The sequence below is a fragment of the Ceratotherium simum genome, chromosome 23, assembly GCF_057802395.1.
Source record: "Ceratotherium simum simum isolate JZ-2026a chromosome 23, ASM5780239v1, whole genome shotgun sequence".
In the NCBI taxonomy this organism is placed as follows: domain Eukaryota; kingdom Metazoa; phylum Chordata; class Mammalia; order Perissodactyla; family Rhinocerotidae; genus Ceratotherium; species Ceratotherium simum.
Genome location: NC_141922.1, coordinates 37,990,357 through 38,009,965, shown reverse-complemented (window position 1 = coordinate 38,009,965; position 19,609 = coordinate 37,990,357). Strand labels below are relative to the sequence as shown.

Sequence of the window (19,609 nt, the reverse complement as noted above, 5' to 3'; positions counted from 1 at the left end):
TTAAATGAGAAGCATTCAACTCACCACTGGGTTCCTTGGTAATACTGCTAATTTAAAAAAACTCCTAGATCCCAAAACTTGTTTGCAAAATGGGAATTAACCTCCACTAAAAAACTTTCTAACCTCACTAATGATGTCCAACTCATTAAACAATTCAAATAAATGAAATTCCGATACAACAAAAATTGGGCACTTCTTGCAAATTAAACGCAACAGGATCTTCCCTCGATTTTAAAAGAACATGCATACAAGTCAACCTACTGGACAGTCTTATTTTGGTCTATTTAACTCTATAAATTAACATGTGACTGACTGTCCTTACATTCTTACCTTGCCATACTACCTGTGGCTAATACTGTAAGCGTATTTTTATTTGGGGGAGAAGGGAAGAAGGCTTACTACAAATTCTGTCAAAAAAAACTTGGAAAAGCTTATACGCTGAAACCTTTTAGTAATCAATTCCAATGTAAACAAACATGTATGTGCCGTACAACAGGATCATAATGATAACAAATCAGCTATACTCATCCATGCTTTGTTGCCCCAAGATCCACAGTGTAACATAAGAATGTCAATAGAAAAAAATCAGTGAAATCTGCTAAGACAGAAGACTGTTCTATACAACATCACTACTTATGTCACATTATACCTTACCAGAAAACGGAAAACTAAATCAATGACAAACGACAAGGCTACTACATAGCAATTTTCGCAAAGATACAAGTTTTTCATCATTACAGGGCAGGCACTACTCACTAGAGAACAAATGGAGAATGACCCCTTGCACAGAAATGTACCTAGTACAATGGAAACTGCTGAGATGTGGTGGTTAAGCACGCCTTTCCTCCCAAGCCAAATTCAAACTTGTGCCACTTAAGCTCTAAATCAGAGTAATCAATCAGAAACCCTCAGGCCACAAAGATGGGAATTAGCAATGCCTTGTATCAAGGACAGTGAGAAGACCAAACTAGGTCCAAACGCTTTGTGTACGAGCTTTTGGCAAAGATCGTGCAGATGAACAGAGGGAAAGCACTCTTTTATAGGCAGGTAAGCATAAGCCATATGCAGCATAGACCTGGGAAAAGAATAAAGGTCCAAGTCCAAGCAAGTGACCACCAGCAGTAAAAGGTTTATAATTTAGCTTTTGTCCATTAAAATTAGATCAAGGTTTTTTTATCCTTACAATACTTCTTTCTTGCCAATACGCTTCTGAGGGCGAGAGTAAGGGGTAAACTACTACTAGTACAACGGGAACGACAAATAATCCTGTGTACTATCCACGGGAGTGTATCATACAAGTGAGTATCAACATGAATGTAAAAGTCTGAGAACCAATGATCTAGGCAACACAGCAATAACAACTTGCAATCAGAAAATGAAGTCGAAGTTGAGTCCAAGATGTCATTTTGATTAAGCCTAGAAAACATGCTAAAATTAGGTATAGTCACGTGTTGCTTAATGACTGGGATCCGTTCTGAGAAATGCATCCTTAGGCGATTTCATCATTGTGTGAACATTACACAGTGTACTTACACAAACCTCGATGGTATAGCCTACTACACACGTAGGCTATATGGTACTAATCTTATGAGACCCGTCATATAGGCAGTCAGTCATTGATTGAAATGTTATGTGGCACAAGACTATAGTTAGAAAGGACAGGTAGTTTCAAAAGAAAGATCAACTCTGGCTTTCAGCGTATTGAAATTGACAGCAATTCTAAATCCCCTAAAGACCAGTGTCTATTCTCAATGTAAAACCATCATAATAAAGCAAGAGCTATGCGAACTAGAATGAAGTCACAATCCAGACCTCAAGAATTCTAGACAAAAAATTCTAAGGCACTTAGAATTTCAATGGACTACAAAGTTTTTTCAACTCAGCTGACATCAGAACACCCATGATTTGACTTTTAAAAAAATTTTTTCTCATACACAAACATTCTTCAATATAAATGTGCCGAAGAGCACCTATTTTGGAAGGAAAAAACTGTGGTCAAATTAATCTAAATAGCCCAGTAACATTTAATTCAACATTATAAAGGCAGAACTATTTCCTATACTGGGCTCCCTTTATGTGTCAGAACTACTTACCACATGTGAAAATAGGTATTATATTCACAGGGAAAAAACCCTAAGTCTTTCACAGGTTAAAGAACCAATTCCAAAAAACTAAGATAACTGTATAAATGATGATTAACAAACTACGATGGAGGGCACTGAGAATCTATTCTAACATCATTAAAAGGAGAAAATTAGTCCAAAGAACAGAACCAGATTATCAGAGATCTTCAAAAAAACTGTCAAATCAAAGGCAGCTCTGATTTTCTTTATAAAAACAGAACCATTTTTGCATGTCTACCAACTCTCCTTTTAAGAGGCAAAATCTAGTGTCATTTCCTCTACTTGAAGTTTTTCCATGGCCTTTAAAGGACCCCATTCCTTAGTTTATAACATTATAGTAGGCCCTTTGTGATCTAACCAGTACCCACGTTCTCCTTCTAGTCCCATCTCTTACAAACCCACGTTCTCCTTCTAGTCCCATCTCTTACAAAATTATTAAAAAAGGCTTTTAAATGCAACAATGCTCCCCTCACCTAATGTTTTAATAGAATGATCTAGAATGCAAAAACTCTTACAGAACCGTCCCTTAATTTGCTGGATTAACCAAATTTCACTTGATAGCCTGGCTTACAGTAGGTTCTTCATTCGTGGGTAAACGTTGATGATGCCCATAACTTGGGCTAAATACTTCAGTATAGTTAAGTTTTTCGGCTACTCTGTGGAATCCCCTTCAGCTTCCATCAGCAGTTATGTCTTTATTAAGAGTCCGATATTTGTTTCCAAAACTATGCTATCATACTGGGTATAATTACTTAAAAAGTTATGTTACTTACAAATGTTATGAAATACAAGTACGAAAAGATGTGTTCCTATGAAAACTAAGTTGAATGCTTTGGAACAACTAGTTTTTAAGGGAGAGTCTCACACACACACACACACACACACACACAAAATCCCTTGGCTTGGACAAACAACTGAAAGATTAGAAAAAATTGCACATTTCTAGAGAGATTCTGACTGCTTATCAAGCATTTAAGTTCTCACTCTACTATGCAAACTCAAACTGCATTTTATAAAGGGTGCATTTTATAGGGCCAATTAGCAAATTATTTTCAAACTGTGGATCTATACATATTCAAAGAAAAGGTTCTTAGCACCACAATAAAGATGGGCAAATGCGGGCTGGCCCCATGGCTTAGCGGTTAAGCGCGCGTGTTCCGGTGCTGGTGGTCCGGGTTCGGATCCAGGGCGCGCACTGACGCACCGCTTCTCAGGCCATGCTGAGGCCGCGTCCCACGTACAGCAACTAGAAGGATTTGCATCTATGACATACAGCTATCTACTGGGGCTTTGGGGGAAAAAAAAAAATAAATAATCAAAATGCAGATAGCTATAGCAACAAAGGTCTAAAAAGCAAAAAAAAAAAAAAAGGGGCAAAGGAACATACACATCTGTTTTAATTTAAAATAAATGTTTAAAACAAGTATGATCACATACTAGAACTACTTTTCAAATAACCGACTAACTAGGATGCTTCTACTGTACCACTACTGAGGTGTCACCAGCAGGATTTGTTTACTGATAAAGCTGGATGTTCTTAAAAGAAAAAATGAAGAGCAAATGATTCTTGGTAAGCTATCACAAATCTAAGGTAGCTTATTTTCGCCGTTTCTATTTCAAATGCCTCTGCTAGGGCTGAATACAATTTCCTCCTCTTTCTTGGGTAGATTAAGAGAGTTGGATCATTATTTCATAAGTGTGCATGTTCTTCCTATACTTTGAGATTTTACTCATGTTTTTCACTCTAATTCCAATTTCAAATCCTTTAATCTTTTCCTCTTAGTTCACTTTTAACTATCTTCACAGGTCATCTTATCACTAAACATTTCCAGGTCACCTGTATCTCTTACTAGAACAAGTGTGAAGGATCTCCTCCTTATTTAAGTACTGCTATAGTCACGTACCACATAACCTTTTGGTCAACTATGAACCACATGTACGACTCGACAGTGGTTCCATAAGATTAGTACCATATAGCCTAGGTGTGTAGTAGGCTATACCATCCAGGTTTGTCAAATACTGTAGAAGAGGAAGAAATTTTCCACCACCCTTCTAGGTTCTTCTGGCTGGCCCAAGAATTAAATTGACATGAGACAGATTAACAGGAGAAAAATAAAAGTTTAGTAACACGTATACACGGGAGAAAACCAAGTAACTCGCCAAAATGACTGAAGCCCTCACCTTAAATACCAATCCCAGCTAAAGACAAAAAAAGATGCTGGTGGTGGGGCAGAGGCAGGGACTTCAAAGGGAAGGAAGGTAATTCACAGGTAAGTGAAAAGGAGCAAGTGTTTGGCCACGAAGACACCAGAACACATGGGGGAGCCCAACACACTGACATTTCTAGGTTCCTCCCATCTACCACCTAGTTCACCTAGTTTTTTTATCTGTCTTCTTCTAGGCAATTAAAGGGGAGGTAACAAGAAAAACTTTCCAAGTCTTTGTTTCTTAAAAATAATCAGCCTAGAAGCAACACGTTAAAGAGACAAATTTGGGGGCGGCAAATTTTGTTCCCCTTCAGTACAACAATGTTCACACAATGATGAAAGAGTCTAACAAATGCACTTCTCAGAATGTATCCCCGTCGTTAAGTGATGCATGACCGTACTGAAAAAAAGGATAGGCAATCTGTGTATCTTGGTTACGTTGGTGGTTATTCTTCCCCTTCCAACCCAACAGTGAACAATTCTACCTTTCAATTCTCAGTCCTCTATTTATTTTCGTTTCCACTTCCTACACCTCAGACTTCTCAACCATACAAAACACCTTACCAGGTGCAATACTGAATGCTTATTGTGAAAACTCTTTTAAAAAGACTATTGAATTTTATTACCAAAAAGACTCTATCCAATGTATTCCTTCCTGGAAGGGACTGTAGGTATCTGCTATGTCATGTAAGGTCTTTGTACTTTGAAACATACCAAAAGCCTTATTTGACAAAAACATGTAAAAATATAAAGTAGTGAAGATGGGTATAACACTTCAGAATTCTTTTGAGAAGTCCTTATTCCAATAAATAAGCTACCTTAGTGATTTTCAGCTTACAACTCTATGTAGCAGTTTTTAATGCCCAAAGCACATATTATTATATTCAGACTAGCAACGATGTAAAAGCCGCCTGGTTTCCTAGCTTGCTTCTGCTTAATGGCAGTTCTGTGGGCTGGAAACAAAAACCAGTACCCAGTAATGACACCTTAAAACTGCCCTGGGCAAATAAAAATGCAGAGAAGCATAAAATGGAACTCAGTCAAGTTAACTGAATCACTATTACTATTACTCAACTACTACTGCCAACCGTTACAAACGTCAGACTCATGATTTTACTGCTTCGCCTCCCATAAGGAGAGAAAACCATTCTTTGCCTTATACCATTGGCTTTCAAATTTTTAAAGGAAACCTTTGAAAATCGGCTGGCCAGTATGGACACTCTGCCCCAGAAAAATACAGTTTTTAAAGTTTTTTGGATCTTTAAATCCCATTCTTGGACTCTTAAGAGACCCCTGTACTCTTATAGGTGGGCTTGTATTGTTGCCACTGCTTTTAAGCAGAACCTAAAGCTAGGACAAACAAGGCACAGAAGGTAGTCAGGGGCTTTACCTGATTTTCATTCTCCACAACAATCCTATGGCGTGGATATTATTCCCATTTAATTGAGCTGTTTTCTCAGAGGGAAACTGAGTGATTTCCTTAGACCATGCAGCTATTAAATGGTAAAAAGTTGGTTTGACCCAAAACCTGGAGCTCTTTTTACACCACTACATCCTTCTTTGAGTTTGAATGAGGTTTTCTACTATGTATTTCCTCATTTTGCTTTTCATTTCATCATGTTCAAGACAAAACGACTCAATTTTTTGCTTCTTGTGGGTTTATGCAGAAGAGGTGTTAGGGATCACTAGTGTTGAGCCCCTCCCCCACTACCAAGAAAGCCTTTGGTCTAAGACCCAGCAGGAAAGGCTGACTGCACAGTTCATATACTGCAATTTCAAATTAACAACACAAGAGAAGAACCCCAAGTCCTTCTGCATAAAGAGAAGTCCATGCTGTGAAGAACATGCCAGTGACCAACTTTCCACAGTAATGCTCTACAACTCTTGGACAAAGTAACATGATCCCTACTCTTTCTCTGCTTAGTAAACAGTATAAATTACACAAACACTTGATAAATGCACATAACCACAATGGTAATAACCATTTAATAACGAACCAAAGAGTTCTTCAGAAAAACTTAGAACTCTGGAGGTTAGCTCCTTGTTATGGGAAGAAACAGGATGATTTCTTAGGTAGTATGATACCGGTGCTCAATAGAACAATGAAATCTCGTTCATCACCGATGCCACCAGCCAATAACATTAATTCTGAAAAAGAACTATCTGCTTATCTTTCTTAAATTAAAAAAAAAAAAAAAAAATCAAAGTTCAGAAAAAAGTAGAGTAATAAAAATTATAATTAATTTCATTTTTATCATGTAAGATCTTAAACAAGTGGTAAGATCAGAGTTCTCACCACCTCGGCGCAGGTTCATTTCCCAGTCAGGGCATCACACCACCTGTGTGTCGGTTGTCACTCTGCGGCAGCTGCGTGTTGCTGGGATGCTGAAAGCTATGCCACTGGTATTTCAAATACCAGCAGGGTCACCCATGGTGGACAGGTTTCAGCAGAGCTTCCAGACTAAGACAGACTAGGAAGGACCTGGCCACCTACTTCTGCAATACTGGCCATGAAAACCCTGTGAATAGCCGTGGAGCACTGTCTGATGTAGCGGCCGGAAGGTGAGAAGATGGCGCAAAAGACCTGGCAGGGCTCCGCTTTGCTGTACACGGGGTCGCTAGGAGTTGGAATCCACTCGACAGCACTAACAACAACAAAGATCTTAAAATATAATTAAAACATACTTCCACTAATAATCAAGCATATCAGCAGTTCAAAGAATTTTTTTCTAGAAATCACTAACAGAACTTTACTCTTGAAAAGACCAAGGCTGGAAGCAAAAGCCTGTTTAGAATTCTCTGAGCCTTTTGTATGGTAAAGGACTTTAACTTTCATTTGTCTATACTTCCAAAGTAGAAATTTCCTTTAGACGTGGTGAGACACCAGTGCTATTACGAAAAAGAACAACACAGGTAGTGACCAGTACCAAACTCCCTTAATAATCACATCAAGAAAGAGAAGGTATGTAGATTAATCTAGTTATTTTCATCCACTGATCTTATGCATTAATTTTTTATTCTTGATACAGTAACCAAAGGGAAACGAAGTTAAAACCGTTAGAGTCTTTTCCTAAGAAAATCCTCACAATAACGGGAACTTTTATACTTTGCGTGTGGAAAACATGCAAATACCTACCTGGAATCGCAAATAAGCTTGTATTTGCAATTCAGTAGAGGATAAATGTTACCACATCCCCTTTTATTCCTAAAATTGACTTTCGTCTTAAGGGAACTTATAATTTGTAACAAACTCTTTGAAACCAAAATAAAAATTTTATCTGTCAGGTGTAACAATTGGGGGAAAAACACCAGAGTAAACAAAATTCAATAACACGTACAAATACTAACCATTAAAGAGACCAAGGGGGGAAAAACTCAATACATTTTTTATTACAGAAAATGATATTTTCAAATTTTAAATATTCTTATTACCTTGGCAAATCACAAGATAAGCATTTGTCACTTAGCCTCAACAAAAGCAGAGGACTCCGTTCTCATCTTAGAAATAAATGATAGCTATCCACGTGAATATTTCAAATAAGCAACCCAAAAAAAAGCCAAAGAAAAACAAAACCACCCAAGACAGACACCACATGAGAAGACCTTGTGAGCCCAAGTTACTTAAATTAAAAAATATTATTGTTCTTTAAAAAGACAGCCTCAAGAAAATACCAGCTGAAAGCAAGTATGCGTAATTTAGGAACTGAAGCCATTCCACTGGTAGAGACTAGTGTAAAGGAATCATAATACCACTACATCTTTAACGGAAACCCCAAACCCACACATCAGAAATAATCCTATAATGCTCATTATAGTAGTTCCTCTAGGAACAAGGTTCAAATAATAACTAGGGCACCTGGATTTCCATATTGAGTCCCAGACTCAGTAACCCGTCCAGAGAAACTGGGATATTGTATCTTTCTATATGCCTTCCTGTACTGACACCCAATGTGCAACCTGAAGTCCTATGATATGAGTAATCATTTAGTAAAATCACTTTAAATATTATTCCAAAAACTCCTGGTTCATTAAAAAGGGAAAGTATTAATGTATACGGGATATTATATGCTAAATGGCTGGATCTTCTACCAATTTATCCTCAGATTTACACATTTCTGAATCAGAAAGACATCATTTGTAAAAAAACAAATTAAAATTAACCAAAATGTAATGTTCAACTCTTTTAAGCTTTTTAGAGAAACAGTGCTTCAATACAGTAGGTACTGAATACTTAAAATATTTCTTGACTGAACCTGGAAAATCAAGCTCGAGTTACTCATAACCTTTTATTGTGGTTGTCAGTGTTCAAAGTTGACTTCCAACACTTAAACGCAGGAAGAAGTAAAAGCAACTGTCAAGGCAGAATTTTCTGCATGGCTGACTCATTACATTAACATAGTGGCTAATTGAGGGGAGGGTACTATATCTACAATGAGTCTCCCATTACATCTCTCTTACATAAAAAGATACGTAAAATTCCTGTATCCGTATATCTACATTTAAAAGAACCAGCTCTAGAACCACAAGAATTCTGACTATAACTGAAACGGTAATACTATTAGTTTGTCTTTTCAATTAGTACAAAATACACTACCACAGTCTATTTTCCAGTCTATTTGAACTGATAATCATTATTGCATTTACTTTATACAAACTTAACTGTAATTGTTTTAACATCTTTAAAGAATGACACTCTGAAGATTTCAAAACATAGAACACTCAATTTTTATAAGGAAAAGAATAACCAAAAAAAGAAAATTGAGAGTAACATAACTGATATTCATTATAGGAACTTTATAGTATAGTAAAGCTACACCAAATGATTCTCACCAGTACATCATTGCAGATATCTCTTAGCTCAGTCTCAATTTTCTCTCTGTATTCTCGAGCCATCTGCTGTTTTTTCTCAGCACCTTCTGTCTTTTGCTCAATACTTGAAACGACCCTCCAAGATGACCTACGGGCTCCTACAACATTTTTATAAGCAACTGAGAGAAGATTCCTCTCCTCATTGGATAATTCAGCTCCTTGCTCAGTTACAGACTTCATGCAGGCTGCCATGTCATCATATCGCTCAGCCTGCTCGGCCAGTTTGGCCTTCTGCACCAGCTCATTTTTATCCATGACTGGATGTTCTGCAGGAGAAAAAAGTAGCATTTAGATATTTTTTTCCAACAAAAGACTCAAAATTATACCTTTTGTAAATAAGCTATAATAACACCTCAAATCTGATTGCCAATGGAAGATTCTTCACATGAGAAATTTAATGCAGTTCATAAAAAGATGATCAGAATAGAGTGGAAAAATTGGCATACTCAACATGCAGAGGATAAATTTAAAGCCATTAACATCAGTTTAGCAAAACTAAAATTGCATTACCTCATCTCTGTTCAGAAGATCCTAATTTCACATAAGGTCAAAGCACATTTGGTCAAGAGGCTGCCTTAAAAACCAACACTTATCTTGGCCAAAAGCTCAACTCCAGTTTCCAATATCACTAAGTAATCCAAAATTAAGCAGCTTTTCTTTAGTGAAAACACTACCTACGAAGAATATTACAATTTCTATCATAAGTCCAGAATCATGATTTGTCTGTTTAATGTAATTCATGTCTTTTTACTTTTATAATACCTACTCTTGTCAGGAGCGTTTAAATTTTATTTGGTATTACCCCCCACCCCAAATCCACCGATCTCTGCAACATTTGCCAGCTGATCATAGCACGATAATCTTCTTGGAAAATTACCAAATTGCTTGTTTTAAAATATTTCAAATATAAACTACCAAGGATCAATATCTATCTGACCCAAAGGCTTCTTTAACTGTACCTTGTTACATGCACACACGCTTAAAAATATATCCATGAGTTCTGGAACTTCAACTCTATCTGTGAGCACTAAAATGTACATATTAAGTGCTTTCAGTGTGACCAGAGTTTCTGATGTCATTATTCCAGTTTAAATGTAGAATTCCTACATTTTGTTCCTAGTAGTCAAAATTTAATTGAATATATTAGTACTCAAGCTGGCCTTACCATGACTTCCCACCTAATTCTCCTCCTCCCATTTTAAAGCTCCCTAGACTTTTCAATTTACCCGTTATACTTTTCCTTAAAGATACTTTGGAAAGGTACTAAAACAGCAAAGATATTAAACCATACAGTGATCCCACAGAATAAACGATTTTAAAGAAAAATGTACAGCCTGAAATGCACTATCAAAAAGTGAACAGAAAAGCCACTGTCACTCACTATGGCAATTGACTCCCCAATATCATATCCTTTACCCTCCCATGAAAATCCCACAATACATTAAAAAATAAAAAACAAAACCCCGAACAGAACAGGTCCCCAGTATTTAAACAAGTAATCAGCTAGCGTGGATGCAAGGCAGATCATTTCAATGCGAAAACTATTTAAATTTGTGATCGCATATCGCTCCCCGGCTCTCGAAATCACTCATTTTTCCCCTAAGAACTCAAAAACGCTCTCAGACTAACGTTGCTTCTAACGAAAAATTATCTAAAACCAGTACAAAGGTTTCTCTCCCCAACCCCTCGAGTACAAGGGGAAGTGGATTAGGTTTCTCACAGAATAACTAGCGCTCCAAGGCCTCGCCTCTATACTGCGGAGAGGACTCGCCGCACCCATTTAACCCTTAACCGACGTCAGACGTCGAATTGGGTGAAACGAAAACGGGCAGACGGTGACTTGAAAGTGCAAATCTTCCGTCCGCGCTATTGGCAGCCCCCCCACTTGGCTCCGCCCAAGCTTGTGCCTCCGCTCAAGTCCCCGACTCTCCCTCTTTGTCATGGCGGATCTGTGTCAAGGAGCCCAACCTACTGCTGAGAGTTAATTCCCCCACCAGAGCGAGAGGGAGGAGCAGCGCCCGCGCCCCCGCCCGCGCCGGGGTGGCGTGGGGGGGGGGGCCGCCCGCCCCGGGGACAGAGACGCCAGCGCCGCCCGCAGATGCGGAACCACGACCCGCCGGGCGCGACACACCCCACTTTCCACCGGCGTCTCCGCCGCCGCCGGACCCCGCCGCTGCACATTTAGTCTGGAAGGAACCGACAGCTGCAGCAAGCGGGGGAGGGGGCGAGACCACACCCAGCCGAGCCGGGCCGCCGCCGGCTGTTCCGCTCCGGCTTACCCGCCCCGCAGAGGGGGGCCGCGGCTCAGGCCGAGCGCAGGGCCCCTCCGGGGCTGGCCCACCCGGCGGGCGAGCGAGAAAAGCCGGCCCCCGTCCTCCCCATCCTCTTCTCTCCCCCTGCCTGGGCCCCCCATTCACCAGGAGAAAGAGGCCAGCCCCATCCCCCACCGCGAAACCCAGGAAATTCGGCTCCAGGTCCCGGGAGCCCCGCCCGGAGCCGGCTCCCCCTTGCGCCCCAGGGCGGCCTCGCCCTGCTCTACCTGCCGGGCGCCTCCAGGCCGGCCTCGGCGCGGGGCCCGGGCGCGGCGCTCCTCCCGCCGCCGCCGCCGCCGGGTGGGGGAGGGCTGGGTGCCGCCGCAGCGCGGGGCGCGGAGGCTGCGCCGAGGGGCGGGCGGGAGAGGCCGGGGGAGGGGAGGGGAGGGGAGGCGGGCGGGGGACCGCGGAGGGGGCGGCCTCACCTGCGCCACTGCAATGCCCGCAGCCGCCGAGTCATTATCTCGGGCGGAAGCGGGGAGCAGGCGGCCAGGAGGAGGGGGCTCTGGGGGCGCGGAGACGAGGGCGGGGACGGATCGCGGCCAAAGGCGCCTCGGCCACCCCCGGGAGCTGGCGGCCGGGCGGGTCCCCGGGGACCCGGCGCGTGGGCGCCCTCTCCACCCCGGGGACGGGAACCGGGGACGGGCGCTGCTGGGGGCCGGGGCGTCGATCCGGAAGCAGGTAGCCCGAGGCGGCCGCGAGCCGCCCGCCCGAACCCAGCGGAAGAGAGGCCGCCGCCCGTCTCCGCCTGAGGAGACTCCGCCTCGGCCCAGCGCCGCTACGGCCGGGCGAGCGGGGCCGAGGGGACGTGGAGCGGGGCCGGCGCCCGCGCTCTCGAAGGCTGGCTGGGGACAGGAAGCAGCGGGGCGAGGCGGCGGTGGCCGGCTCCCTTACCTGTGTCCGGAGTGGGTGGCGGCGGACGGACGGGGCTCAGCAGGCTCTGGGCGGCGGCGGCAGCGGCGAGGCTGAGACTCTGTCCCTGGATCTCGCTGCTCACAGGCTACAGCCGCTCCGCAGACACGGGGTTTCCTCCAATCACCAGCCCCGGCAGCAGGGGCACCACACGCACGATGACGTCAAACGCTGCTATGGCAACCGTTGATTGGTGCCCACAGCTCTAGGGGCCCAGCGCAACCGCCGCTCCCCAGCGCGCGCGTCCTGCCCGCCCGCGCTAGAGGGCAAGCGGAGGAGCGCGCAGCCTCTCCCGCTACCGACCCTCCTCTCCACCCCGCTGAGCTTCCAGTTCGTCTACTCTTACCCCGAGTGCGCCTGGACAGGAAGCTCCTTTCCCACGCCACCACCACCACCGCCCCACCTCGCCTTCCCCTCGGGTCCCTCGCAACCTCCGTCGTCTCCCTCTTCCTTGAAACCAGCAAGAAAGAAATTTCTCCCCACCCCCACCGTAGCTCTCCGTGCTCTCCTTCTGCGCCTGCGCCAGTCAGTCCCTCTAGAAGGGGCTCCGGTTCAGCAACATCCGGGACCTTTCACATTCCCCCCGCCCCCGCCTCGCGGCCCGGACCGCCCCGCCCTCCGTGCTTCCCGGTGGTAACTGCCCGCGGGGCGGTCCGGAGGCTGCGTTACGAGAGGAGCTCCGCGGTCTGGGCATTGTGATCAGCACTTGGGGTGGGGGCGAGGGCGCGGTCAGACGGTGAGGGAGGGGCGGTGTGGCGCGCTGCCTCCCATCCCGCCGCTCCCCTCCGCCGAGCCGGCCGACCTGGGCGCGCGGCCCCTCCCTTCCTCCCTTCCGCCGCCGCGGCTTTACCTGCTGGCCCGGGGAAAGCGGCCTTAGACCTTTTAAGGCTCGGAATAGAGAGCGGGGCGTCCGGCCCCGGAGTGTGGGCTGAGCGACGGGAAGGTTTTCCAATCGGGAGCTCGGGATCTGCGCGCAGTGACAGCTGCGAGGGGACAATGGGTGGGCGCGAAGCAGGGGTGAGGTGGGCCGGGCGGGGCGGAGCTGCCAGGAGGTGAGGCCTGGAAGGAGACGCCGCTGCTTTCAGAAAGCCTACAACTCCCGGGGGGCGGGGGGGAAAGACCGCCTTCTTGGTTGGAGGGTTTGAGGTGATCGTGGAAGCCTTAAGATGGAGAGGCGAAGAACAGATTGAACGTACTGACTCATTTCTTCTAGGTTGAATTTTCTATGCAGATAAAGCTTTCACTTGAAGACCTCGTGCTGCAGTTACTTTAAACATAAAGATCATTACCTGTTTTCTCCTGAAGCAAGGTTTGAGGGACGTGGTAGGTCCCGGCGCCCCGGTTGACCCAGCTGTCGGTGGGAGTGGGCCGCTGGCAGGGCGAGGAGCAGGGACCGGGAGCCAGGAAGAGGGGGAAGGAGAAGGGCGGAAATTGCAGGTGCGGCACCAACGTGCCAACCTAAAACGGTAGGGCCTCCACCCTCTCAACTTAAGGAAGTTCGAAGAGAGACGTTCACAGTGTGAAATGTTTCTGCCCCTTCTGCTAAATGTGTCAGAGCTAAGAAGAGATTAGTGCTTGGATGACCTGCAAAACCAGTTGCAAAAGTCATCGAGAGTTTATAGTTAGCAATGAGAGAATTCATAACTCTTCCTGCCTTCCTGGTGTAAACTCGGTCTTGAGCTCATTGATTTTTCCAACGTATCTTTACTGAGCACCTACTAGGGGCCTCCTTTCGGCACAGCTGACCAGGGATCCCCACAAAAGAGTTACACCTCAAGTTCTGCAGAGGATTATTTGGCAGTAGCAGACACACAAAATGACTCTTCACTCTTCCAGCACCTTGTCTGTTCTGTATGACGGATATAGTGTGCCGCAAGACTTGTTCTACAAATTACGTTTTGCCTGAAGTTCCAGCTGGCGTTTAGATAGTAAAGTGTAAACCAGGAAGAGAGTTTCCAGTGACCGGTCCAATTTCAGTGTTTTTTATTTTCCCCCAAGCTTCCGCATTAGCAGTTACATAGTAAGCTGAATGGATGAACAAATTGATCGGGGTTTTACTTCTGAGATATTAAAGTCACCTTTCTTTGACTCCCAAGTAAATTATTTTAGGGAGTGACTCACTTAAAATGACTAATATTTCAAAAGCTGGCTTTTTTTTTTAAAAGTTGTCTCCAGTTTTGTGCTAGGCACCAGAAATTTGACAGAAGATATTAAGTTAAATCTTTCTTAAAATGGAAATTGGTGTTTCTTTAATATCTCAAATATATGTTTAGATAGAGTATATGCCTTTTGTTTTAGAGGACGTTAAGGGATTTCTCTGCATAAATAAATCATGGATTTACTTTAGGAAACAGCTAAATTAGGTTTTTGCTTCATACGTTAAATAGCAAGGCATTTTTTAGTAAAACAATAGGAACTATTAAGTTTTACATAATCAAATCAACATTTTCATGGAATAAAAGTGTAATGAATGAGGTTGCAGGGAAGCAAGAATGGAGAATGTCGTGAAAGCCCTAAGTGATAAGTATTTTGAGGAATAGGAATAATATATGACAAGTATAATGGCAAAACAAAGAATAAATAGAACCTATGAACTTGAACTCTGGGAAAGTTACTGGAGACTTTCACTAGTAGCCTGACCTGTTTTATTTTCTTAACTGCTTATCTCTGTTGCCTCAGTCAAGTTGGTTAACCTGTGCCTTGATTTCCACATCAATAAACTAGTAATAAAAACACTTAACTCATTAAATGGTGTTGAGGATTAAATAAAGGAATATATATCTATGTATTATATATATATTTACATATATATTACTTCTCTATATATTATATATAATATATACTGTATATTATATATTATGCTTAGCACCGTTCCTTGCACAAAGTAACAGCTATTATTATTCATTTATGAATGGATATATCTGAGATCTCTACTGTTCAAAGGGTTGTGAAGATAAGATGAAACTATATACAGTATTTAAAATATCTTTTAAAAGTGTGAGGTATAAAAATGTCCACTCTGAAAATGCAAATTTGTGTTAGTCTGTTAGCACTAATAAGACATAAGTGATTAAACAGTGAATATTGCTCCATTCCTGTACTGAGGACTGCAATGATCACTTCAGATCTATGCTATCTATACATTAAAATGGGAAACAGTTCAGGTAAATTATCATAAGTCCATCATTCTGATTGGAAAAACATCACAAAGATGTACTCGATTGGTGATGTGGGAGTTACATGATGTGGCGGTTACATGATCTTTTAGCTTTAATCACAATTCAGTCAGATTATAATCTCACTTCAATATTATGATTTAATTGGAGAAATGCAGCATAGTGCAATGGGCTTTGGAATCAGAATGGGGTACAAATCTTGGTTTGTCATTCAGAGCTATGTGACTTTAGGCTACTAAATTGGACATACTAATACCCAATTCCATGAGATTATTGCGAGGATTAAGTGATAACATAAGGAAAGGGCTACACACAGTGCTCCAGATCACAAGTATTGATTGTTGGAACAATCTGGAGTTTGTGGCAGAGCCATAACTGGCCTCCATTGCCCAGTCTCCTTTGCAATTAGGTGTGGCCATGGGACTGAGCACTAACGAATAGGATATGACTGAAGCGATGTGCTCCACTTGTGGCCCTGGTCAATAACAGCCTCCCTGTTTGAACCTCTATTGTGTCCCTGAATGGACCTCTATCTGCTAGCTGAATGAAAAGGATTCCAAGGCTTTAGAGGAGGATGGCGCCACAAAATCAAAGGAGCCTCAGCCCCTGAGAGCCTGTGAAAGCTGACCCCAATCATTTTGGACTTAAATTTCTATTTTTTTAAGCCACTGAGATTTAGGGTTTATCTATCATAACTGCTAACACTGTAATGTCTGTGGATGTCATTGGCAAGTCCAAAGCAGGGTAAAGATTTTTTTTTAAAAAAGAAGAAAATGGGAAAGAAAAAAAAAAAGGGAGGTGGAAATGAAGTGAGAGAGTAAGAAAGGGAACCTGATTTTGTGATAAAAAGCAGTTTTTAAATATTCTCAACTAATCTGACTTCTAGAATGACCTTAGGAAAGTAACATTTCCTCACTTAATTCTAAATCAATCTAATAGTCTCACAACTTACTTCACTTTTATGATTTACTATTTATGTGATGCCATCTTCATTCCTTTGTCTACTAGTTAACCTTGTTTTTCTAAAAAAAAAAAGTTTTCGGTCCATCTCTTTTAACTCTATCCTCACCTACCAGACTCTAGCCCTGTGTTCTATGATACGCTGGTCACAGACTGGGTTTTTTGCGTGCTGATTTAAAAAACAAAAATATAAACCAACAAGACAGCCAAGCCTCATTTCACACATTCATCAAGCACTTAATGAAGGCCCACTGGTCAGAGATTATGCTGCTTATTGGGGATAAAAATGTGTAAATCGTGTCCCCTCCCTGAAGAAGCTCACAGTCTAGGGACAGAGACAAACACTAAATGCAATTACAGTGAGGCACAGGGAAGTAAGAGCTAATAAAGGTAAGCAGATTATGTTTTGCAAAATTTGAGCTATGAGCACTGTCCAGGGAGAGGTGAGGAAGGTTCCCTGAAAAAACTCATATTCGTCCTATAAATTACTGACTTATCAGCAGAGTCAATTTTGCTTTCTTGTCTCCTATGGCATTTTTCATTCCACAGTGAAATTTTTAGTTTCTCTACAGTCTTAACTTATGTGTCACTGATAGACACTATATCTCCTTGCATCCTATTAAGGACATAAACAGACATTTTCTAAAATTTTCCTTTCCTGTAGTAAATCCTCCTCAGATACATGCTCTTCCTTGGAGTCTTCAGATAGTGTTCTGTTTCCTCGTACTATAGAATTTTTGGTAGATCTTATGTTGTGGTGGTGATTGTTCTCCTTTACATGTCAGTGAGGGAAGTTCCTTCCAGTCTCAGAGTTGGCCAACTGACAGGAAATTTCCTCTGCTTCTCTTTACCATCCTCTTGAAAACGGATGGGTCTGAAGTTGTAGGAGAGTGCAAGTACACGCTCCCTTGCCCAAATTCTGATATCCAGCAGACGTTTCCATTTATCACCTGTTGAGCAGCCACCATGACAAGGTTTTCCCCTGACCCATTGTCCAGTTGTCTGCAATGAGGAGACTTTATCTGGTCGAGACTCAGAGGCTATCTCTGGTTCTTCTTCAATCAGCTGTGATAAATGGAAAAACTACAAACTTAGATCCTATGGGCTGTCAGCGTGCTTCCGCAGCTGCGGTATCTACAGCTCCTTATCCCAGAGGTCCGTCCATCACATTTTATAACCAGCCGCCCCGCCTCCCTGGCCCTCTGTACTTCTGTTTTGCCTGCTGGGATTTATAGATTCTGATTGAATAACAGTTTGAAGGCTTTAACTTCTTCCTATCAATGTTGCTCTTCTTTTTCAGAGGGTAAAGTATCCATGATAAAGCTTCTTGGGTTAGCCTTCTCTGCAGTGTAGTCAGTGGAAATTCTTCCCAGACTCTTGCAAATGGTTGACTCTCAGTTTTCAAAAACTCTTTCATAGATATTTTAATGGGAAGATGGGAAAAATTATAGCAAGAATCTTAGTTTGGCACCAATTTAACATCTTAACCCTTGTCTCCAGTCAATTTCAAAAAATGTATATATATAGGCTTTATTTTTTAGAGTAGTTTTAGGTTCACAACAAAATTGAAAGGAAGGTATAGAGATTTCCATATACCCCCTGCCCCCACTCTTACACAGCCTCCCCCATTTTCAACATCTCCCACCAGACGGGTATATTTGTTAAAATTGATGAACCTACATTCACAAATCATTATCACCCAAAGTCCAAAGTTACATTAGGGTTCACTTTTGGTGTTGTATATTCTATGGGTTTGGACAAATGTATAATGACATATATCCACCATTACAGTATCATACAGGTAACATTCACTGCTCTAAAAATCCTCTTCTCCACCTGTTCATCTCTCCCCCTTAACCCATGGTAACCACTTATCTTTTTATTGTCTCTCTAGTTTTGCCTTTTCCAGAATGTCATATAGTTGGAATCATAGAGTATGTAGGCTTTCACATTGGCTTATTTCACTTAGTAATATGCATTTAAGTTTCCTCTATGTTTTTTTTCATAGCTCTCCTCCATGGCTTTTCACCTTTTTTTAGTGCTGAATAATACACTTGTCTGGATACACCACAGTTTATTTATCCATTCACCTACCAAAGGACATCTTGGTTGCTTCCAGGTTTTGGCATTTACGAATAAAGCTGCTATAAACATTCGTGTGCAGGTTTTTGTGTGAACATAAGTTTTCAACTACTTTGGGTAAATACCAAGGAGCACCATTGCTGAATCGCATGGTAAGATAATGTTTAGTCTTGTAAGAAACCTCCAAACTGCCTTCCACAGTGGCTGCACCATTTTGCATTCACACCAGCAATGAATGAGAGTTCCTGTTGCTCCGCATCCTCACCAGTATTTGGTGTTGTTAGTGTTCTGGATTGTGGCCGTTCTAATAGGTGTGTAGTGGTATCTCGTTGTTTGAATTTGCATTTCCCTGGTGACGTATGATGTGGAGCATTTTTTCATATGCTTATTTGCCATCTGTGTGTCTTCTTTGGTGAGACATCTGTTAAGATCTTGGGCTCACTTTTTAATCCAGTTGTTTGTTTTCTTATTGGTAAGTGTTAAGAGTTCTTTGATATTTTTGGATAACAAGCCTTATCAGATATATCTTTTGCAAATATTTTCTCTCAGTCTGTCTTCTCAGACAATTGGTCTCTTGACCAATTATATTTTTAATGTATTATTTTTTTACACTTCGTAAGCAAAAGTAAAGACTTTAATTTGGTATTAAGCATTACAACAGCTTTTGGAAGTTACCATTGAATTTAGTGGCACAGAAATGAAGGTGCTGGTTTATAATACTTACTAGCAATTTTGTCTGAGTTCAGGAATCATTTCCTCTGAGAGGTACTCATATGTACAAAGAAAAATGAGAAAAGATACAGGTACTACCCTGTCAGCGCATTCAGTGGAGCTTGCAACCTCGTGACAATGGCTAGAGGCAGGTAAAGGCAGCTGGGAGCTCACAGTTTCAAAAGTGCATCATTTACAATTCAAAAGTGATCAGTGGCAATCATGGAGTGGAAAGGTCAGAAGAATTTGTCCCTTTC

The 19,609-nt window shown here is 42.3% G+C and overlaps 1 protein-coding gene across 1 annotated transcript in view; it reads right to left on the bottom strand.

Moving 5' to 3' along the window:
* The window catches only part of YWHAZ (tyrosine 3-monooxygenase/tryptophan 5-monooxygenase activation protein zeta), a 30,485-nt gene extending 17,849 nt beyond the window's left edge, over window positions 1–12,636 (bottom strand). Inside the window, exons 1-2 of the mRNA XM_004431216.3 lie at window positions 12,406–12,636; window positions 9,161–9,465 (exon numbers count right to left, since the gene is read on the bottom strand). Of these exons, the coding sequence (XP_004431273.1) occupies window positions 9,161–9,454 (294 nt within the window). The 5' untranslated portion in view covers window positions 9,455–9,465; window positions 12,406–12,636. The remainder of the gene's footprint in view (window positions 1–9,160; window positions 9,466–12,405) is intronic.
* Between the last annotated feature and the right edge of the window lie 6,973 nt (window positions 12,637–19,609).